Genomic DNA, 24,437 nt, shown 5'->3' on the forward strand with positions numbered 1-24,437 from the left:
AGCGGGTTATACAGAATATATCAGTGATGCTAAGAGTTACATGAACAGCTGCCAGGTAAAACAAGGACTGATTTGAACCAGTGTAATACCAGCTGTTCATGGGGCAGCAAGTAATCAAGGCACTAATCAGCCACTGAGGGAAAGAAGAAAGGAAGGAAGGAAGGGAGAGGAAGGAAGGAAGGAAGGAAGGAAGAGAAAGAAAGGAAGGAAGGAAGGAAGGAAGGAAGGAAGGAAGGAAGGAAGAGAAAGAAGGGAAGGTGGGAGGGAAGCAGGGAGGTAGGAAGAAGCAGGTAAAATTGGGAGCAACCTAAATGAAAATGTTGAAAATTTCAGTTTCATCACATTTATATGAGGAGGTTGTTTTGCTACTAGTTGTATAGGTTAATTTACAACTAGTTTAAGAAGTCTTTGTGCATGGAATTATTTGGTGAAAAAATTGAATGAAAACCAATCCAGACAGACAGTTAGTCTGTTTTATGTCTTTCTCCATCACACTGAAAGAAAAATAAGTAATTTTTTAAACTGAGTGCTCATATTGTTAAATAAATTAATGACCTTTTGCAGAAGACAAAGAGAGATTTAAAGTATCTTAACATGCCTGTTGCTTCCTTGCATTGTGTGGCTTTCCTAAAATGTGTCTTTCTACTGCCTTCAGAAAAACATTACTCCAATTTCTCTTTTCATTGAGTGTTCTGCTTATAAATTGTTATTCTTATAATTTATTCCCATTATGATCATGGTTCTCTTTTTCTTTGTAAGGCTATTTGTATCCAATAAAATCAGAAACAGAGTGCTTTATAATCACTGACACTGGTGAGAGAATTGGATCATCATAGGCCATCTTGGGTCTCCCTCTTTCATCATGAGAATGAAATGCTTATGTGTGTTTTAAATGAACATTTACGTAGGTTGATTCTCACATTTAGCATACAATAATTCATTGCTTTTTTGAGATCAGTGAAACCCAAATACATTAGTAGAATCTACTGCTCGGACCACTGTGAGAGAATTAATCTGTAAAAATCATGTTTGATCAGAACTTAACATAAAGCAAAGCTAAGTCTGACTGGCAAATTATAATAATTAGCTAACCATCTATCCCTGTAACTGGAAAATTCCTTGTTATGTTTGTCTTACTGTTATATGAAAAATAGTTATTTTAAATGACATCAATCTGTTAGCTACTGTTTGGTGAATCCATAAAGAAACCGTGTTGACAGAGAGAAATTAGGACTTGAAGATTTATTTACAAGAACTGAAAAATATTCTTCATTTTCTTCAGCTTTTCAGTAATTTTAACATGAGAAAGCTTTAAAATTATCTGTTAGACTATATTAATCCAATTTCAAGTTTCTGTCCACTCCTAACTTTGCTGCCCAAGTTTCATTGAATGCATTTGCTATCAAATTGGTACTTCATTTAGTTATCTGTACTTTAACCATTAATTTTGGACTGTGTAAAACTGTTCCTCTCTTAAAATTTAAATAATGATTTGTATGGTTTGCAGAAACAGAGAATACGTGTACAAAATACATTAGTTCATATAAAGATCTATATGCAGAAAAAAATCATATTTTTAACATTTTTTAGAGTTGATTGGGTTTTAAAATGGGCTTAATTTTTTACCAAGATCTGATGCATCTTACAAAAAGTTGTAGACTTTTTAAAATATCTACATAGTATTCACTATTTTCAGATTTTTTTTTCTGGCAGTTTAGGAGACATTCCTGTCACAGCAAACTAACTCAAGAAAAACAACAAAAAAATCTGATAATGCAGCATTTACTATTAATTAATTAAAAGTACTTTTTATTACCTATGAAGAAATATAAGTGTTCCATTGGTTTACTCACGAGAGTTATTTTCTCTGTAGTATTAGCAAAACTGTATAATCCGTCTTTACTGAAACACTCTTCCTTACAACCCACTAGCGATTTTACAGAAGCCTTAGATTCAGCATAGCTTAAAAACATAAAATGCTATTCTAACAGCAAATAAAACAGTTTTTTGAGGAATGGCAACAATGTATTAGATCCAACAATTTTAACTTAAAATTGCGAGTTTAGCAAAGCATGACTTTTCTTTACCTGTGATACCCATAGAAAGAATGATTAGATGTAATAAAATGAAAATGAAAATACTAACCTAGATTGTTTTTGTGAAGAATCTTTCATATAGTTTCAGACCTTTCACAGCTTATGTAGCAATACTCAGAAAAGTAAGTTAGATTTTCTTTAAGGCCCTTTCAGTAAAGGATATGATGTCTGGCACATACCAGAGTTCGTAGAAAATTGAGAGTAAACCTGACCAGCTATGATGACAAGAATTTCAGGAGCCCCTGATGCTGTGCAGTGGGAATGAATGCCCAAGGGTTCAAGTTCCTAAACTGTTGGATGTGCAAAATCTGATCAGATGTTATCCTTCATTCTTCCTAGACTGGGTTAAAGAAAATAGAAAAAATTCTGTGTAGAAGAAATTCTGTGTGAAATTTGCTTTCTAGTGAAGACTCTGTGCAAGAGTGATTTCATTCTTTATTGTAAAATTTAACTGTGTTTTTAATAGCTTTGGAACTGGGTTTTACATGTGCCTTGGTTTTCCAGTACTCTGATAGATCCTCAAATGCTTTCTTGTCTGATGAGTTCAACATTTCAGCTCAAGATAGTTCAGGTGAATAATTTACAGGCCACAGAGGTATATTTGCGTTCTGAACTTCTCATCTTCAGAATTTGAGCTGTGAAACTGATTTCTATCTCAGTTAATACCAACCATACAATTGAGTTTGTGTTGACTTAAACTACTTGAAAGGTGTGTGTGTCAAGCCATGTTTGCTAAGTTACATGGTAAAAGATTTTAATGAACTCTAGGTAGCAAGTAACCTTCTAGATTGAAGGCTATGTTGGCTTTAAGTAGACTGAAGGAGAAGTATTTGTTGATATGTACTCTCTTCCTTTTTTTTTTCTCTGCGCAGTTTTATTTTCTCTTTAATTTAACACTGCAAGCAGCAACACATTCAATAACTCCGAGATCACTCAGATTCAGTCGGCAGTAAGAATTTCTGTAGTACTGTGATACAGCCCTTTGGAGGTTCTCTGCTACTAATGAACATGGTTGCACTTTGAGTTAATGGATTTTTTTTTTTTTTTAAATTGAGTCCACTCGAATGAATAGGTTGTGTTTCATTTAATTTCTTACACTCTTTGAGTACAAGAGTGTCTTTCATGTCTTAATTTGTTAAACAAAATCTTTCAGCAGATAAAGGTTTTGTTATATTATTGGTGTGGGCACATAGGAAGAAGATTGTTTTAAGAGCAATTACTTTTATATCATTTATTGTCTAGTACACTGACTTCAGATTTCACTCACATCTTGATTCATTAAGTGCATGTATCAAGAGCACATTTGAAGTATACAGCACTGTTTTTTAATAGTCTTATGTTACATAACCTTCATTTCACAACAGCAGTTCTTAGAGACTGGGAACACAAAGGCCATATTGTTTTAAAATGGACAGTCATATCTACAATGCAGATCTGAGCCTGTGGAGGCATCATAGGCTTTTGTGCTTTAAGGGAAGGTTAAAGAAACAGGATTCATCACTGCAAAGTCCATTAGTTGCCTGCTCCAGTACATATTTCTGGTCATTGCCCAAGAAGAAGCTACTTCTGCTCTGCTGATTATGCAATATTGTATTTGGGGGATGGAGGGAAAGGGAATGAAAAGGTACCCTTGTAGGTGTGTTTACATCCTGAATATTTACCTGAATGACTGTTTTGTCCTTATTCAGTGATCTATGAGTTTCCCTTGTTAGGATCATTGCATCTTTCACAATGTTTCTGGTTCTGCATAAAATGGGTAACACATAGTATGTTTGTTCACTAATACCTTCATGTAGAAAGTCAGGGAAATGACCTTTAAATAACAAAGTTAAGTATTAGTTTAATACTGAAGGAAGTTATTAAAAGGATGTGAGATACTTTCAAAACAAATTAGTAAAACATTTCTTTGATTTCTTTATAGATTCTGGACAACCAGGAAGTCCAAGCCACAATGATCCTGCCAAGAATCCACCAGGTAAATATAAGTTCCAGAACATGTGCAATCTAACATTGTTTGAGAACAAAGATACTACTGTTAATAGTTAAAGAGAGCATAATTGATCAGCAACATATTTTGCTCTGTTAGGTACATATAATTGGGACAAGCTGTGATTACTTTAGCTCTTTTAAATTGGCAATGCCTCAATTGAAGTTTCATCAGGATTCATTTAATATACGGAATTTTTCTTTCAGTTCATGTTTTTTAAAGTTTGTAAGTGGGGATGGACTGAGAAGTGAGGTGAAAAGATCTCCAAATAACTCTACTTTTCAAAAGTTCCCACGTACTAGAATTAGCCTTAGTGTCAGACAAAACACAACTGCCCTACCTCTAAGTCTGTGTACTGAGTTAACAACAACTTTCCATTAATTTCAATTTTCACGTGCATTCTAAAGTGTAAATATGTTCATTTTTTGTAAAAGTTCATCAGGTCAGAACAGTGTTTGAACACATTGTTAAGCAACATTTGGCACTTTTTTGAGAGGTATTTCAGCGATTTCATGGAAACAGTCCTTTCAAGGATTCTCTAAAAATAAAAATTCGAGAGAAAATTAAAACCACGCTGCCTTTTCACACTATTTAGGCCAAAAGCTCTTTTGTACTTTTGTGGAGTTATCCTTCCAAATCAATTTGGCAGTGCTGGTAAGTCTTGTAAGTCTTTTGTTTTTTTATGAATTTTATCAGACAAACAAATGTAACAGACTTCCTCATACTATAACTTCTTAAAGAGTAAGGAGTGACTCGTTCCATCAAAACCATACTGTATCTTCACATTTCAGCTCTCAGAAGAAACAACTCTCATTAATAAGCTTGAGCTAGCTTAGTTTGTTTTTTTCTAAATGGAAAATGAACCACACTCTAACCAAGAACTAACTGTGATGGTAGGCTGTTACATATACATGAGTATTTTCTGGATTTGTTAAAACATTAGGGAGAACAGCCTACATTGTGGCTATGCAGTTTTGTACCATGGATAGGATCAAAGCGTTCTCAGTATGTTTTGGAATGTTCCATCCATGTGTGTTGGAACTGAATACTCAACAGTGGAAGAACTACTGTACCTCATTATACAAAAAAATCGGCATTCTTTTATTATAAAGAGTAGCAATATATTTCTTGAAGTTTGATGATACGTTTTGGAGTTATGATGACAGAAGTAGTCAAAAAAACTTGTCAAGCTGTTTTTCAAGTGTTTTTGATTGGTATTTATTTATTTATTTATGAAATACGTGGCATAAATTATGTAGGATAATGGTTTAAACCCCCCTCCTGGAAATCCCTTAATTATCAGCAAATTTACACCTGAAACAGAACTGATTTTTTTTCTCATAGATAAACACAATTTTGTAAAACTTGGAACATTTGACCTTAGAGAATTTGTTCTAAAGTATTTATAGTTATAAATGTAAGGAAAGCCAAATGCATTATATCTCATCATTTTGAATCACCCTTTGTAGCCTGAGAATTTGAAAAGGTGAAGGCCAGTTGTGGAAACCTACCTTCATTGTTTTAAAATTCTGTTTTAAAATACCACTCAACATTTGGTGTAGGAGGACAGAAGTATGTATTTCACAACTGAGGATCAAAACTTTTTATGTCCAGCCCCATCAACTCTAACTCTCAACTCCAGATTACTTTAGAAAGAGGTAGTCTTTCTGCCAACAACACAACTATGGCAAGCAGCAGAGGAGCCTCACAGGCTTTTTTTTGGCAGTGTTGCAGGACGAGATCAGTTGCCCTGATTTCTGATGAACTCCATTGTCCCAGGAGCCAGCAGGAGATAGTGGCAGAGAAATCTTTTGCTGGAGTTATCATAAAACTTTATGCTTGTAATTTGAGCATAACACTTTCTCATACTTTGGAGTCACTGTTGACGGCATTGTTCCTTTTATCTGTAGCCAAGGGAGGACAGAAAATGTGAGCCATGCCTTGCTTCCATTGAAACCCTTCATTTAAGCAGAGACAGTAGCATAATTAGATGTCATCTGTTTATTTGAGGATGTATGAAATTCTAGCATCATTCAGCTTCCCTGTGTGATACTGTTTGGCAGAGAGAAAGCAATGGGGTTTCTGGGACTGCAAAATACAGATCTTCTGGGCTTGTACAAGGATATATATTGGAGTCACACTCCCATAAGCTTGTCTGTCTAAAAGGGACTACTGTCCTGTTCTTTTCTTATTAAATTTAATGACTCCTTCATTTTCTTAGGACAAGCAGTCACTTCTGTCAAAATCTCAGAGGACATACACTCTGAGGTATTGTAATTTTTTGTACCAGGCTAGGAGAAGAGGGACTGGCTATGCCGGATCGGTCCTGGTCTTTCAACATGTTTTATGTTTTGGTTTGATGCTTGAATATCAAACAGCCAAGTTGTTGGCAAGGCATAAGAGCTGTTAATGCTTGGATGCCACTATCTTCACAAAGGCTTTGCCAAGGCAGAAGAGACTGGAAACAGAGTTGTAGTTAGTGAGATTGCTGGTGTTAAAAGTGTTTTTTCTAGGTTTGGCTAGACTATTACATTCTTTAGGGTGTCTGGTAATTTGCTGTCTTAACTATGGTAATGTCATTTGCCAAACAAAAGAACATTAAGAACCCCTGTTGGAATTCTTTATAATTGGTTCTTAAAAATACACTGAATATTTTGATAGTATAACACAGTGCTAAGTGTAGTTTGTGGTGAAAGTGGTATTTAGCTTTTGTAGCAAGATCCACAGATATCCTCCTTAAATTTTATTTTTCAAAAACTTTTACTGGGTTTATTTCTGAAGAATGAAATATGATTTTCTGTGAACTGGGCTGTTAAAAGTCACTTCTGCAAAGGGATTGTTTTGTTTGCTGCTGACGTCTAGATAAGCTGAGCTGAACTGAGAGAAGAGTTTGAGTACTGTTGTTGCCCAGACCAGTCATTAAGCACCTAGAATCTACAGGTTTATTTGGTATTAGCTTCTGAGAGAGTGTAGTCACAGTACCATTGGACCAAGCCATACATGGATCAGATAGTGCTTAAAATGAAAATAGATGGAGCATGGTGACTACTATTTAAAAAATACCCACAAAACAGCAACAACAAGACCAGCAAGCAACAACTCCTCTTTATGTCTGGGTATCTATTCAGCTACTGCTGAAGGCATGTTTCTAAAGGAGGAAGACCCAGCATGGCAGTTTCACTGTAATTCTATATTATTTGCTCCCAGTGAATTTCAGTATAGGTACGATCTTATGTGTGTCCCAAGTGTGTAGCTTAAGGAAATTAAGAAATGAGCCTTCCTTACTATCTGTGTGACACAAAATATTTGTAAAGCTGTGAGTTGATAGGTACAGAAGGCAGATGAACTGCTCTTTCAGTGAGTTCATCTGTTAGGCATAAGACACTTAGGAGGGTATGTAAAAAGAGAAAAGCATGCAGAACCATTTATAACATAATAATATTCACACCACCCATAAAAATTTGGCCTCTGGTGATATGTTCCTCACTGGTCAGTTCTTCTATTAATTGATTTTCTGGATTTTTTTCCATTTTATTTTTTCTCTCCTCTCGTCACTGCCTATTGGCCACAACTGTTAGACGGGCAAAGTTACCTGCTACTCATCATTGGCGTGAGATTGCAGCTTGGCAGGTTTGACTTACACATTGGCATTAAAATGTCTGTGTGAAGTTGTTGAGTGCCAGGGTGCTCAAATCTTTCAAGGCAGTCTTTTTAAACTGCTAAAATAAGGGTAGCAAATAGAGAGGCTGATAGGGTAAAATATTGTGTTAATATGACAGTAAGATAGGATGGACTTCTGAACAGAGTTTGAGCCTCATGGGGACTCCTGATGGAATCAATACTAGTTACTATTGGTGCTTCATCTTTTGACTTATGGATATAGCCACAAGGAGAATAGTTTTCTCTTGGTCAGATCTCTTCAGAATATAAGAGCTATTCTTGACCAGCACTGGGGTATAAAAAAGTATGTCTTTCAGAAGGTGTGAAGAAAACCTAACCATCCTCAAATAGATGATTACGACTGTCATTGGCCAGGGAAGACAAATGCATTCAGATTTTTGCTATCATTCAAGCAGTTGAGGTCAGAAATTATTATGGCTGTTTTCTAGAAAATGGGACATACTTGTTTTTGTTGTTGTTGTTTGTTTGTTTCCCTGTAGAATCTATTCTTATTTAGCTGAATATCTTAATATAAACATTGCAGACTCTATAAATTCAGTCAGGGCTGAATGCAGAATGAAGATGACTCGGGACCAAGCCTGTGTGCTAATAAATATTACATTTTTAATGTAGGGGGTGAGAGATTTTTAGACAGAAACTGAGAAATTGCCCTTTCAGTTTTCATTCCTCCTCACCATTTGCCTTCCTCTTTCTGCCATAGTAGCCCATGATATCTGACGATAGGTCTCCAGTCTGAATGACATGTGGTTCAGTGAATCCCTAGACCCAACACTGCTATTCTGGTGTGGGTTTTTCCCTTGTATTTTTGCCAGAAATTTTGTTCTGGGAATCTTTTCTAAAGAAGACCTGAATGAAATCACAATCTATTCTTTTTTTTTTTCCTAATTAAAAAAGGTGTTGCCAAAAACCAGCCTCACCTATCTCTTAACATGCAAATCTCTCTCGCAGCTGTAGAGCCCCAAAGGCTTTTTTGAGCTTTCATATGGGCCAGCAGCCACAGGGAGAACATTTTTTTTTATCAAGCCCTAAAGAATGTGTAATAAATTTGCCTATATCTGACTGTTTTAGAAATAAGTATTTCAGTTCTAACTTCTAGAACTTACAGCTTCAGAAGAAACTTCTGAAGAGTAATGTGTCTCAACCTTTGCAGTCTATTGGATGTGCAATAAGTAAATGTCTTTGAGTTTTGAATGACTCAGAACACAGATGGTTTCATTATTTTACTCCACTGCAAGTTACCTTTTGTGGATGGCGAATTATTGTCCTAATTAGTAGGAACATAAGAGAAATTCCCTGTCTGTGTGAATTTTGTGTGAAAGGAATGATGCTGGAGTAGCAGTTTGGGGAACCAGGTAGAAGGGCATTTAAACAAATATATCTTCTGCACCTTGCTTTTTCATCATGGGAGTGGATATTCTGAAATGCTTGCTGTTTCCTGTATGCCTGCAGCCATGCCATCTCAGATAGCAATCTTCAAATAAAACAGGGTTGGGTTTGGTTAGGGCTTGATTTTCTGTGGAGTTCTCGCTTTCCCAAATGCTCTCTGAATTAGTAATGACAGTGATTGAGAGGTAATGTCCTTGCCTCTTTTTGCTCTCTGATCCACACGACTTGAGTGTGGTGTTCTGGGAGGCAATTGAGCTATCTCGAGAATCAGAAACCTTCATAGATTGCATAGACCCTTTTTCCAGGGGTATTTTTTGTTTTGCATGCAGGTTTGAAATTTGGTGTGAATTTTGCTGTCTATGGGTTTAGATTTACATATGAATTTTCATTTTGATGGACTATCTTTATAAACCTAGCGTGTAAATATTGCTGCTTTATCAATCAACTGCTTTAACTTTAATCAACTGCTGCTTTATTAATCAACTTCTGAAGCAGTTGTGTTCAGTGGTGAACATAGTGTTTTTTACTTCAAAACGCACACAGAGCAAGAATTTCCTAAACATAATCTACAAAAGCTCCGAAAAGCTGCTTTGACACCAGAAAGTTCCTTTATGATACCAACTGACAAGTCTTATACATAAAAAGAAACAGATCCACCAACATCTATAAAACCTTGGCTGGAGTGTGGATGTGATCTGAGGTTCTCTGGAGTGGAAGGCACTAGGCATTTGTATTAGTCACCCTTTCTTTTCCTTACTAGATTTCAGGACAGCTCACCTCCTGTATTCCAGCACATGGATCACAGATTCAGTTAAGCTAGGTGTTTACATCTTGAAATTACTGCAACACTGAAGGCAATTATGGTTCTGGTTATTAATGCCAGCGTATGGAAAATTTCATTTGTTCTTGATAATGGCATAGACAGCTTCTCAGGCCTTTACTGTGCTAAAATGCTCAGTGGAGCTGGGATCTTTTTGCAGAGTGTTTTTTCACTGTCCCGGGGATGGCATCACTTCAGAGAAAAAAAAGCCTGAGAAATGGTGGTGATGCAGCTATGCAACAAGGTCAGAGACAATCATGTGATAACCAAAATATCCTCATTTTCTGGACAGGATATTAATTCAACTGTTTCAACTGACATCACTACTGGAATCTTTTCTGTCACTCCTTGGCTCATGCTATACACAGTTAACTGCCCATAAGCAATTCTTGGCCTGTAAGAATCAGCTTGTTGTGCTCTTTTAAAGTTACAGTCTTCAAAATGTATGCAATGAGAAAAAAAACTGCAAGTTCGCTAGACTCTATGGTAAGCTTTAGTGTGAGACCATTACCCTTTTAATTATAAATAGTAGCTGTACTCCAGTAGCATTCCTGCTGAAGATAGAACTTCCTGTCGAGGTTGATGCTCCAGAGATCATTAAAAGTTTGATTTCAAAGACAGTGAAAAAAAGAAGCAATACAACAAAATTATTTAACCTGTAATTGTAACAGTTTCAGAAATTGGAGAATCACTATGTCACCTAGTTTAAAGTCAAGTTTCAGCTTTGTTAGTACTTAGGCTGAGGCTTCCATCCTCTCTTCTGACAGTTGTTCCTAATATTGACCCTGGCTCACTACTATTACGTTTACCTATTTCTTTACAATTTCCCTTTTTAAAGGTCCAAAAGTTAACGTACTTTAGTACAAGTTATTTCCTGCGCTGATTGATTCTTTACTCCTGCCTTATTAGTTTATCAAACTCAAGTTTGTATCAGTGAAAAAATAGATATTTAGTGACACCAATATTAATTTTTTTTTTTTAGCAATATATAGCAGAATATAAACCGACATTATATCCATAAAAGTACAATTAAATCAGAAGACATTAAAAAGGCTGGTTAAAGATTTGTAAAGCATGTGTCACTTGTAAGCTTTTGAGTAATTTGAAAACAAACCCTGCACAGTACATGTTAGTACAAACTGAAAATAGTTTCAATAGTTTTTAACAATCTTTTCTCCATTTTAAATCATAACCTGTTGAAGGCTATAGCTATACTTCAGCTACTGAATGCATGATGCAGGAATAAACAGGAAGATGTATAATGACTGAGACAGAAGTTGCTTCAGTAGCAATTGGAGAATTATTAAAGGTTTTTGTGGATTGCTAAATATATGAGATAAATTTGATAGAATTGCTGCTTGGCTTGACCTGTTTATCTTTTAGCCTTAATTGCATCAGTCTGGTCACAGTAGTATTAAGTTTGGTAAATGTGTTGTTCATAAATGACTATTCTGAAAAAAAAAGGATAATGAAAGACTTTTTTTTTTTCCCTTCCTTGAACAGAAACTAAAAGGAAATAAATAATAATAATAAAAAAAACTGCTTATGGATGTTGGAAGTCACTATTCTCTTTTAATTTAAAGAGAAATATTCTCTTTAAATTACTCAGAAGTTAACAAATAATGATAACTGTAATGTATTTCAGACTGTGTCATCTCTCAGGCAGGTTGAGTTTTGGTAAATAATAGTACTCCATGTTTGTATTAGGCTTGAAAAGCACAGATAGCAAAGTATTATCATGACCATCAAAAAATACAGTAAATCTTATATGAAGAATACAACAACAAAATATTCTTAAGTGTGTTATTTTGTGGACTGAACACATCTAAAACATATGCCAAGGATTTTAATTTAAGGCTTCAAAGGCATTAATAAATGATGCTAATGAAAGCAGTACTTTAAAAAACGCTTAGTCAAAAGACAGTAAGGCCTATACTGTGCAGATATCACTGCATGTCTCCTTGCATGTAGTATAGAATCATAGAATCATAGATAGAATGGCCTGGGTTTAAAAGGACCACATGATCACCTAGTTTCAACCCCCTGCTATGTGCAGGGTTGCCAACCACCAGACCAGGCTGCCCAGAGCCGCATCCAGCCTGGCCTTGAATGCCTCCCGGGATGGGGCATCCACAACCTCCTTGGGCAACCTGTTCCAGGTTCCAACCTGTTACCACCCTCGGTGTGAAACATTTCCTCATAATAATATCTATCTAATATCTAGCCTAAATCTTCCCTTCCTTAGTATAAAATCATTCCCCCTTGTCTTACCACAATCCACCCTCATAAACAGCCGTTCCCCTCCCTGCTTATACACTCCTTTCAAGGACTGGAAGGCCACCATGAGGTCTCCCCAGAGCGTTCTCTTCTCCAGTGTAATGATGTGAATATGAATGTTATATCTTGTTCATTAGGAAGACCAGTTTCACAAGATAAAAAGCATTGTCTAACATTATAAAGATCAAAATGCCTTATGGAGTTGTCCTGCTCCATACAGAATCTTGCTGTTTATTCCTTGTCATATGTAGAGTACCTTTCTGTCACAAATTATAGCAGTTTAATGGCACAAAACATTTTTATTATGCACAGCTGGGACCTAAGAACAGTTTTGCTTTGTATCCATGATAGATTGGTTTCTTAGTTGGTTAAAGCTGTCGAAATCCAGTGATTCTGGAACTAAACATGCCACGTTTATGATTACTTTCTGCATTCTCAGGCACCACTGACATTAAACTTCCCTATTAGAACACCAGATGTATAATGAGGTTGCTCAGTGCCTGTGAGGGAGTGTTTCTTGTCATGGCAATTTTTTGTCACTTTACACACTGAAAAGAAATCTTTTTTTAAAGTTGATTGAGATTGACAGTGGGTATACATTTTCCTTTCCCTTCCTAATTTTAAGGAAAGCCTTTGCAGATATATGTGGGTGTCATTGTTTCTGGTGAAACCTGGGTGAAAGTGATTCATCAGTCAAAAGTATGTCTTGCAATGATTGAGATATCAGTAGTGGTTGCACTTTTTTTTTTTTTTTTTTTGCTCCCATTCTATTATGAGAGATCTCCACAAGGAGAGAAACATGTTAAATTGCTCTTTAAGTCATGCACCATAAGTATTAGCAGTAAAAAAACCTGAACATTTTCTTTCTTTTTTTTTTTTTCCAATATAATGAACTTTGGTACTCATTGTTTTCATTGCAATGATAGTTTGACTAATATACACTTTGGTAAAAGTCTTCTTAACTCAGCACATCTTGAGTGATCGAAGATGTCCTTCAAAGTAGAGGTATTTGGATAAGCTGCACAAAATTTTGGTCTTGTCTCATTACCAACTCCAGAGCTGGCTGCATGTTTGTACACTGGCTTTAAGCCGGACTTCACATACAGGCCAAAAGAAAACATGAAACCAAATTTCCCTTTGGAAATCTCCCATCCATGCAGCACTTCATTCTGTTCCTGCTGAAGGAAATAGACAGAGAAGGGAAAGATTGCCACTGTCAGAGGAATTACTATTGTTTGTCCAACTTGTCAATTTCAGATTGAAAAATGAGATCTAAGGAAGAAAGGAGAAAGAAACATCAACTCTTTGTAACTTTTAAATGATATGGGTGTGCCAAGTTTTGTCAAATAAATAAATAAATATTTGAGAAGCCATATCATTTTTCCATCCAAATAGAAAATATGAAGAAAGAGTGCAAGGGAATGTAGAAGATGGAAGAGAAAGGTACTAGTATTTTTTTAGAAATAAGAGAGGAAGAAGTAATAGATAGGGAGAAAAATTGTTGAGAGAAAGAGGGAGAGAGGGAGATCCATAGAACTGCTGCTGGAAATAAAGACATCATATGAAGTGACAATGATTGTTGTATCACTGTGTGGTTCCACAGACCTGTGATGCTCTGCACCCCCATTGCACTTCATCCTGTGATTTTTCAGCTGAGAAAACTGAGACTGGCTTATAGGTCTAACTGTAGCAGAGATGTCAGAAGAGGCTATAACAAATGTGCTTAGATGAAAGTATTCACACTCTTTCTGTCTCAGTTGTTAGGTGCATTATTTATACTCCACTTGGTAAATAACGTGCAGAGGATCTCTGGGGCCAGTAAGATTGAAAAGTAGTGATAAATGGTCTTTTTTCCCTCTGCTATACTTATTTGATCCCTAAAAGTAAGCAGGGATTTCTCCAGAAGTACCAAGGATGGGTCTCTCCAGTGAAGCATAATTTTACAGTCAAAATTCTGATTATAGTGGCAGCATTTTTTAAAATTGTTTGAAGAAAGTAGCAATTGCCAAAAGAAACCTAATGACATCAGTTCTGGAAGGTGAATTTTTTTACTTTTGTGCTTGTCTTGTTGGTTAGGACTTTTATGCATTCTAACATTTGGAACAGAAATCTAACAGTAGATTTCACAGAATCACAGAATCACAAGGCTGGAAATGACCTGCAAGATCATCCAGTCCAACCACCCTCCCATTCCTATCAGTACCACAAGCTACTAAACCACCTCTCGTAGCTCCTCATCCAGGCGCCTCTTGAACACTACCAGGGACGGCGACTCCACCACCTCCCTGGGCAGCCATTCCAGTGCCTGACCACCCTTTGTGAGAAAAAGTTTCTCCTAATATCCAACCTAAAGGTTTTCCAATAGAAAAGAACTACGTTAATCCAGAAAAGAGGCTAGAGAAGCACAGTAAGCAATTTTTGATGCACCTTCTTACATGACAAAAATAATCAGTAATAACTGTTAGAGCAGCAGTGTGTGCAAAGTTTGGATCCAAATAACTCCAGTAGCAAATGAATGTCATTCCAACCTGTAAGGGTCTTGCCATGTGATCTCACATTCAGTTGGGTCAGCTCATGCAATGATTATCCGTGTGAGACTTCCACAGAAAACTGGGTTTCTCAGCTCCCTTTTTTTTACAATATCTAGTTACATTACTGGGATAGCTATTGATCATTTGCTGTTCTAACTGCAGACCCCCCAAGGTGTGCCAAAACTTGAAGAAAGGGGGACTGTGTCATATACATTTATCTTAGAATAAATAAGCAGAGGCCATTTTGGCCTCTGATTATATATGTCTTCATAAAGATTTCTAGGCGCCTGTAGTTCAGCATCCCCCTGAATTTAGGTTGTTTTGCCTGGTTCTGGCTTTTATTGGAAACAACAATAAAACTCTTAACTGCCTCAGATGTGACAATTTGGTAACTAAGGTGGTAAAGTCACTGTCAGCTGAATGACAGTCAAGTTATTGTCTATGAGAAACACATACTAGGATACAACTGCTGCATTGTTCTTAATTCCAGTTCTTAATTCAATACTGCCTTAAAAATTAAAGACAGTAATGAAAGGAACTAATTTTTAGGTTATTTCTGGATGGTTAACTAGAAATACAATATACTGCTTTTTTAGTTTTCATGTACGTATTAAAGAGTTGCTTTCCCACAGCTCCTTGAAAATTTAGCACCCCTTCCTGAATCGCAGCTTTCATTTAATTTTGTGATCAGCTTTCAGTGTAATTTGTTCTGCACACTATAGTTTCAGTACTCTAATACTGTTGTTACCTTGTGTATACATTTATCTGTAGTTATTTATTAATTTTCTTACTATGCTGATTTTGTTATTATGATCTTTTTCAGTGTATCTTGAGGACAGTTTTGTAAAATCTGGAGTGTTCAACGTGTCAGAACTTGTGAGAGTGTCCAGAAGTAAGTTCATATTTGCACTTAATCACTTCTAAACCAAGGATTTTTTCTTGATACTGGTCTTTTCCCTTCTCTTCCCTTGGCTTGGCTTATTTTGGCATCAGAAATCTTATGCACACAAATACACAAAACAAAACAAAAAACAGACACCACCAACAAAGAGTGAGACAGAATACTCTGAAATTCTCTGTTCAAATTTTGCATAGAAACTAGTTCATGTCAGGACAGGATGCTTGATGTATTCATTGAGCTTGAGTTCTAACTGTTATATCATTTGCCATGGTAAGAAATCAATATTCAGCAATTAAGTTCATATTAAATCTTCAGGAAAATACTGAGCATTGTCATCCTGCAACGGTAACACATTGTTTTTATTTCTTTCTGTCCCTGCTGAAGATGTCTTTTTGCTGTTTTAGGAGATTGAGGGTCAGTGAAATACAGCTTTGTTTGTAGTTGTTAAGTGGTTAAATACATTTAAAAGTATTAGGCGATTCAGATTAAAAAAATCAATATTGTAGTTACCCTAGAAAATCATAGCTTTTGCAGCTGTAATACATGATATACTTCTAATAATAAGCTTTGAAGAATGTGGTTTCTGTGGGATTTCTTACCACGTATTTGTTTAACCTCAAGCCGCAGCAGAGTTGTATTTTAACTGTCAGGAAAAATACAAACCTTCAGATATATTACACAACATGCAATTATTCCTTTAAGTGCCAAAGGTAGTTAAAATGCACAATGCACAGACAGTGAATAAAGCTAAGTATACCACAATGTACAATATGTAATTTATTCTTGAAATGCTAAAACGTATGGTACACAGACTCTGTAAGAAGGTAAAGATAACACTGAGTGTATGTGTATGTGTATTTGTAGGTAGGTGTACATATGCAAAGCAGCACCTGTGGCCCTAGTGAAAGAAAAAGAAGGTGGCACAACATGCTGTTACCACAGCACGCTACTATTAATGCAAAGATTTAACATAAAGGAAAAGAGGTTTTGTGTCCCCAGGTTTGTTCTTTCCAGTTATTTCAGTACTTCCACAGAGAATATGAGATCTCTGTATAAGCCCTTCCCCATTCACTGTAAAAGTCCAACTAGTGAATCATAGAATCATAGAATCACCAAGGTTGGAAAAGACCTCCAAGATCATAAAGTCCAAACATCTACCTATCATCAGTATTTCCCACTAAACCATGTCCCTCAGCACAACATCTAAATGTTTCTTGAACACCTCCAGGGACGGTGACCACATCCCTGAGCAGCCCATTTCAGTACCTGACCTCTCTCTAGAGGAGTTATTTTCTAATATCCAACCTGAATCTCCCCTGGTGCAACTTGAGGCCATTCTCTCTAGTCCTATTGCTATTTACATGGGAGAAGAGGCCAATCCCCACATCACCACATCCTCCCATCAGGTAGTTGAAGAGAGCGATGAGGTCACCCGTAAGTTTCTTCTTCTCCAAACTAAAGGTGAAGACTTTATTATCTTCTTCACATTGATGACTCTAGGTTATCTATTATAAAACAAAACGTACAACAAATATATTATGTCTGCATAACTGCTAAGGGATTTCTAGGGACTGGGGAAGGTATTTCACTTTTTAGATATATGAACATTGATAAAACTTGTCTGTACTTGGTTTCTGCCAGAGGCAGAAAATTAGATGCACATAGCAACATCTTGATGTTCTTCCTGCTGTTAAAAATGAAAAGATGGCTAAAAAGATAGAAGATTATCTTTGACTCTTTGTAATGGTATGTTTTTCAGCACCTATAACCCAAGGAACTGGAGTGAACTTCCCAATTGGAGAACTTCCGAGCCAACCGTATTACCATGATATGAATTCTGGTATAAATCTGCAGAGGTCTTTATCCTCTCCACCAAGCAGGTAAAAACTTGAAATGAATACTAGTGTGAGTGAGTGAGGGACATTGGGAATGAGGAGGAGTGTGTGATTTTTCTTTGGAATCTCCATGTTTGATCTGAGGGACTCATCTTGGTTCAGCAAGCTCCTCTCTTCTGACTCTGAGAAACACCTGGTTCTGTACCTCAGGAGCAGCTGGCAGACCCACGGAGGTGGAGAGTTTTCTTTGTCCTCTTTCAGGTCCCAGATCATGTACTGTCTGTCATAAATCCTGGTGTTCTTTGTCTGTCTCCAGTTGACTGATGTACCATGAAATCACAAGGACTTCAGGATCTCTCATCCTCTTGGTTTCTGCACTCCAGGGACTTGGGAAATGTCTGCACAGTGGGACAGCATTTAATATGACTGTCAGAAACTAGCTATTCCACTAGTGCCTAGAACTCTGAGTTATTGAGTTAATGGTCCCCCATTTATGCAATTATATTTTCAGATAGTCAGATCACTTGGTATATTTAAAAAAGAATAAATTCATTTTCACAATCTATAGTAATAACAATAGTGGTGGTAGTAACAATACCACTAAAAATTTCATCTTGATTTTCTTTATTAGTCAGCATAGCAGCTTCAGTATTTATTGTTACAGAGAAATATGGCTTCTGTATGGAAGTGCTGCCTCATTTTATATAGGGACATGAAATATGGGCCTTTTTGTCTTCAGTTAAATTAAAGTAAAGTGAAAAGTCTTGTTTCAGGTTATAGCTCTTTGAAAATCTTAGGACTTTGACCTGGCAGAATACAATAAGATATGTTTTTCTCTTATTAGCATTCACAAAACTTTCTGTTTTCCCTTGACCTTTGTTGTGGTTGATCCCAGTGGGCAGCTGAGCACCGCATAGCTCTCCATTCCCAGGGGGACGAGGGAGAGAACTGGAGAAAAAAGGGTAGAATTTAAGCCTTCAGATAAGAAGTATTTACTAGGACAGAAAAAAAATATAATAGTAATAAAAGTAATACAGTATATACAGTTCCTGAGCAGCGGCTGCCTCCCTAGCCAACTCTCCTCAGTGTTTATTTATTTTTCTTGCCTGATGCACATTGTATAGATTATCTGTTTGGCCAGCTTAGGACAGCTGTGGCTCTGTCCCCCTCTTCCCTTTATCCATCGCAGCTCCCTTACTGTAGGTCAGTATGTGACATCCATGCAGCACTCCTCAGCAATAACTAAATGTTGTCTTAAGAACACTGTTTTTCTCTTGTAGCCAAAACATAGCAACACACATGCCACTATGCAAAAAATCAGCTGAAAATAGGACAACTTTACTAGTAACCCTTATCCAGTACTTTATTTTGCTTTTGTGATTTCTGGGTATTATTTAACATTCTCACGAGAAAACTTTTCATTGGTAGGTTACAGGAACTGTTTTCTCAGTTGCTCAGCTGTCTCTGGTAGATGGAGAAGAATTACAGCTTTTTTATGTTACCCAATCATGCCATCTCTGAAATATTAAGTGACGTGAAGAATGCAATCACCTGCCCAAATTACTTTATTACATAACACATTCTGTGTTTGTTTGCGAAAGTTCTAAAATCCAGGCTTTTGTGCTTTATATGCCTGGATTACTTCCTATTGAATATTTTTGTTGAAATACAAAGTTTGTATATCGTTCCTATCTGTGTATCATTCTCACTGCCAAACCTGACGTTACTTCAACAGCAAAAGACCGAAAACCATCTCCATAGATGAGAATATGGAGCCAAGCCCGACAGGAGACTTTTATCCTTCTCCAAATTCACCAGCTGCAGGAAGTCGGACATGGCATGAAAGAGATCAAGGTGAGTAATACAGGACAATTTTATCCCAAAGTATATTCCAGTATACAATATATACCTGCATCTGCCTTTGTGTTATTGCAATAAATTCATGGTTTTTAGAAGATTTTTTTTTTTTTTTTTTTAATGTGGGATGTGATTTGCTGGTCTTCTAGTTAAAAAAAACAGTCAACAGGACATGGTATGAACAATCAGATGATGGTGTTTCAGTGTTGTGAATGCATTATATATTATTTGAAGTGAGCTGCTGCAAATGAAGTACTTGTTATTGTCTAACGAAGCTGCAATCACCCCGGCAAGATTTCAGTAAAGAAGAAAATATCTCCATGCAGTGGTTGAGACAGTGCTAGTTTACACAGCTTTTGCTTTACCATAATGCATTCTCCCATACGTATATTTAGTTTATACTTTGTGACTAAGAATAGGTCCAACAAGCCACTAAGAGCCCTCAAATAGGATATTGATAAATGTTGCTATATCTTAGATTATGAGGGGTGAAGAACATGTTTGTTCAGACAGAAAAATGACGACTGTCAAAACATTGAAGTTATTTGTTACAACTTTCTTTATGTTAGCTTAGTGTTTCATAAACCTCAGTGGCAGTGTAGTATTTCCCATCACTTTTGTGATGCAAAAACTTGAATAAACTTAAACGTATTGGTTAATGGGTACTATGACATACAGCAGCTCTCTGGAGACTGTGAATATGTACAGTACAATGTGTAAAAATGAAATAGAAAATGTGCAGCTGCTTCCTTTGCTGATCTTCTGATGTTTGCCTTAATTTTCTCCATGTTCGTCATTGATCTTGTTTCTTCAGCACAGATCAAATAATCATAGAATCATAGAAAGGCTTGGGTTAGAACGGACCTCAAAGATCACTGAGTTCTAACTCCCCTGCTGCAGGCAGGGCTACCAAGTAGTAGGTCAGGTTGCCCTGTCCAACCTGGCCTTGAACACCTCCAGGGATGGGGAATCCACAGCTTCACTGGACAGCCTGTTCCAGCACCTCACACTCTCCCACTGAAAAAATTCCTTCTGCTTCCTCCATCACAGCTTCTCTTAATTGTCTCTTCTTTAGTTTAAAACCATTATCCCTTGTGCTTTCACTAACGATCCATGTAAAATGTTGATTTTTCTCCTGATTATAATTTCCCTTTAAATACTGGAAGGCCATAATGACGTCTCACTGTAGCCTTCTCTTCTCCAAACTGAACCAAGCCCAGCTCCCTCAGCCTGTCTACACAGGAGAAGTGCTCAAGACCTTTGATCATCTTCATGGCCCTCCTCTGGACCCGCTCCAAAAGCTCCACATTTTTCCTGTGTTGGGGGCCCCAGACCTGGACGCAGTACTCCAGATGAGGCCTCACGAGGGTAGACCAGAAGGGGACAGTCACCTAACTCACCCTGCTGGCCACCTCTCTCTTGAAGGAACCCATGATACCATTGGCATTTCAGGCTGCAAATGCAAATACACACACAGCGCTGGCTCATGCTAAGTTTTTCATCAGCAAGGACCCATAAGCCCTTCTCAGAATGGGTACTCTCAAGGAATTCTTTCCCAGTCTGTATACGTATCTAGTCTTACCCTGACTCAAGTGCAAAACCCCTGTGTTCCACAATTTTATATTGCTTTAGGCTTTTTTTGTTGTTATTTCTAAGTTTTCTCTTTCATCTGTGCATGCAAGGTAGCATCAGTATTTGATTATTCACAGGTTGTTTTTTTTTTTTACATTTTGGTTATAGCTTGTCTCCTTTTAATGTTTCATCCTACTTTCTGACCTGCGCTCTCATCTCTACTCTTTAACCCATGTTTCTCTCACACAGTTGCTTGCTTGTCTTTTTTCTCCTTTGTTTCTTTTATATTTCATTATTCCTCTTGAGGGTTCCTTCTTATTTCTATCTGTTCGTACTATTTGCTGTCGATTTAAAAAAAAAAATCTTGCTGTTGGTTCTGCACAAACTGAAGAACAGTAGTTTTGTCCCTTCTGCAGAGCATTCTCTCCAATTGTTACCTGATTTGTGATTATATCTTCGTTATTATTCTCCGTAAGAGTCAAGAGTCAAGATCTCACCTCAACTAATTTTATTTTATTTTATTTTATTTTATTTTATTTTATTTTATTTTATTTTATTTTATTTTATTTTATTTTATTTTACTTTATTTTTTGCTTTAAAATAGTTTTTGTGGTAATGGTAAAACAGCATAAGGTTTTTCTCTGAAGTGGTCTCAATCCCTTTATGCTTCTGTGTCAGCTGTAGGAGCTTCCAAGAAATGCAGTGCTACATGAAAGCTTGCTGAAGGAACCTTTCATAGCTGATCTCCATGGTTCCCAGCTGTCTCAGTTCTGTTTTAGCTCTTAGGTCATTTTGCTTGCTAAGAGCTGTAGTCTGTGAATTTGTTCAGTTTTACCTGCCTGCTTCATTCCACATTTTTCAGCAATAAACAGTACTATTGTTCTGATTGCTTGAGTGGATTTCCAATTAATTTTACTTTACTTAATTTCTGTGCTATTGAGTAGCCAGAGTTTTGGACTGAAGCAATCTTTGACTCTCTGTCTGCGTTTCCAAAACTGAGAAACTACTAGCTTGGGTTTACATTCTTGCCTGAGTACCCTAGTCTCCAGCACTACTGGTCAGAATTGAACTTTATCAGATACCCGTCAGTGAGGTTGCCTTTGAGAGAATGTGAGTGTCTCCCATTCTTGTGAAGGCACCAGTATCCCACTGTATAGTCTGATGAGTATTTTACTGCAAGAAATGTAAGTTTTTTGCCCTTTATCGTGTTTGGCTTCAGCCAGTTTCTGAGGTTATCCTACAGCTCGGGAAACATTATTAGGTAGTATCTGCTGTGCTTGCCCTTGGAAACCAGTATAGTGGGGAATGGATATGTGGCAGCTCCTTGCATATTTCTTCTATTGCAAATTTCTCAGATGCTTGATATTTCCGTGAAAAAAAAAAAATATATATATATATATATCATGCAGTTCGATAGAAGAGTGAACATCTGGAGAGATGACTGTATGTGTGCTTCTGTTGTGATCTTCATAGTTTGTACAGATTCTCTAACGCATAGCCATACATCACAAGGGGTAGAAATATGACTTCAGTATTCATGATTGGGCCGGTGTATGGCATTAATGAAGTTCAAGAAAAATCTAACCAAATTACATTAAAGTTTTCCTCATACCACAGACAGTTGTAAAGCTCCAGAGTTTGCCCTTTTACTGTTATCAGTTTTTTTCCTGGCATACTACTTCCAGGACGTCATGATAAGTTTAAGAAATGTTGTGTTTCTTGGTAAGTTTTGGGAAAGTCAACTGTTTCAAGACTCAATTCTAAGTAGAAATAAGTAAGCATATCTGAAAAGTTGAAATTCTAGGTGGTGTAAGTTTGGTCAAATGCATTATTCTCATATAAAACCTAAAAAACCCTCCATTAACCAAAATCAGTATTATAAATAAAATTTGACTTGTATATAAAATGATATTATAAATACTTACTGAAGAAAAAAAGAAGCTCGTGGCACCATTCTACTGTCTTTGAGTTTCTCTTCAAAGGCTTGCAGGAAGATACTGTAGTTTGTGCCATTATTTTTCTACACTTAAATAGTTAAAAAATGCTTCTAGCTTTCGTGATTTTTGAAACATATGTGAGGTCTTGTTGCAGAGCAAACAGAAAGAATTGTAACTGCACAATTTTCTCCAGACCTTTCCTTTGCTATTTACTTTCCAAGTTACTAATCCTCCAAAAATCCTAAAGCCTAAGAAAGCGAGGAATCATCCCTGAGGATGTTGAATTATTTAGAAACAGAAATCAAACAAGGCAATTGGGATTTCAATTTCTGTGTCTGTTGTCAGATCTTGCATAAGGTATTTGTTCTTTCTTGTAACTCATTTTTTCCAAATGAGTGTCCTACTGATGTTAATAATGTCTGCCTCATGCTTTAACTTCATTTCTACTGATTGGAAATTTATCCAGACAGAAGTGTGTTGTAAATCTCTATAACCTTCCTTTTCCCAAGTTGCTGTTACTGAATTCTGTGTGTGTCTATCTCATTTCCTGCAATAAGGTACTAATATCTTGTGAAGTAGATTGAAATTCCTGCATGATCGAATTTTCATAGTGCTTTTGCAATTCTTAGCAAGATAAAACTGTGTAGGAAAAGAGTTTAATAATAATAATAGTAATCCTCTTCTCCATTTGAAGTGGGAGTTACTTAAAGTGTAACAGAAGTAGCTACTCATGCTGTAAAAAAAATACATCAGAGGTAATAAGCTAAGAACTTCTGAACATCTTGATTTATTAACTGATAAGTAAAGATACTTTCTCCATAAATCATAGGAAAACAGGAATATCAGAAAAACTGAGCAGAGTTTATGCATTTATGTCTTTCCTTCTACGAGCTAGCTTGATAAACTTCATTAACGTAGTTACAGGCAATTTCAGCAGTAATCCTTGAGACCTATTTTACTGTTGTGGAGTTAGAACACTGTGCATGTTGTAAGTCAATAAAACAGGCATTGTTATCAGTGCACACTGTTGCCATAAAACCTGATTCATGTGAATTTCCTTAGTACCCAGGTGTCTAGAAATGTCAATATACAACAAAGTGAATTTTAATTTTGCAGTTTCTCCATCATGTTTCCTCCCTCACACCTCACCCACCTCTACCAACATTCAAGAGTCAAGATGCCAGCATACCATTAAAACTGAAACAGCGGGATCACCTTCATCTGTTCATTGGTCAGCAGCTGTTGGACCCTCCACTTCTCAGGTCCCAACCCCCTTTGCTGGATATTCCTCTTCTGGACATTTGTCCCCTTTTGCTTTCTCCCCATCCACTGGACACTCCATCCCCATTGGTGTTCTTCCCAATGGCTCTTTCCTTCTTGGGCCTTCTTCTCAAGGGCCATCAAAGATGGACATTCTCATTTCTGAAGTGAGGGAACTAAAAGAGGAAGTAGTTAACGTGGTGCAGGAGTTGAGAAAGGTAACAGATCACCTTGGCTTTTTGGTGGCCTGTGGTGGAATGAGCTCAGGTTTTATTCCAGCTTCTGGTGCTCCTTCTG

At 36.8% G+C, this 24,437-nt stretch overlaps 1 protein-coding gene across 7 annotated transcripts in view; it reads left to right on the forward strand.

Moving 5' to 3' along the window:
* Window positions 1-24,437, forward strand: part of NFIB (nuclear factor I B) — a gene marked incomplete at its 5' end in the record, with an annotated part of 236,521 nt that overhangs the window by 163,973 nt on the left and 48,111 nt on the right. For all 7 annotated transcript variants that reach the window (XM_079548796.1, XM_079548797.1, XM_079548800.1 and 4 more), the window contains 4 exons: window positions 4,018-4,071; window positions 15,602-15,670; window positions 17,439-17,559; window positions 19,250-19,368. In XM_079548796.1, the coding sequence (XP_079404922.1) occupies window positions 4,018-4,071; window positions 15,602-15,670; window positions 17,439-17,559; window positions 19,250-19,368 (363 nt within the window). The remainder of the gene's footprint in view (window positions 1-4,017; window positions 4,072-15,601; window positions 15,671-17,438; window positions 17,560-19,249; window positions 19,369-24,437) is intronic.

This window comes from Tetrao urogallus, assembly GCF_951394365.1.
Source record: "Tetrao urogallus genome assembly, chromosome: Z".
In the NCBI taxonomy this organism is placed as follows: domain Eukaryota; kingdom Metazoa; phylum Chordata; class Aves; order Galliformes; family Phasianidae; genus Tetrao; species Tetrao urogallus.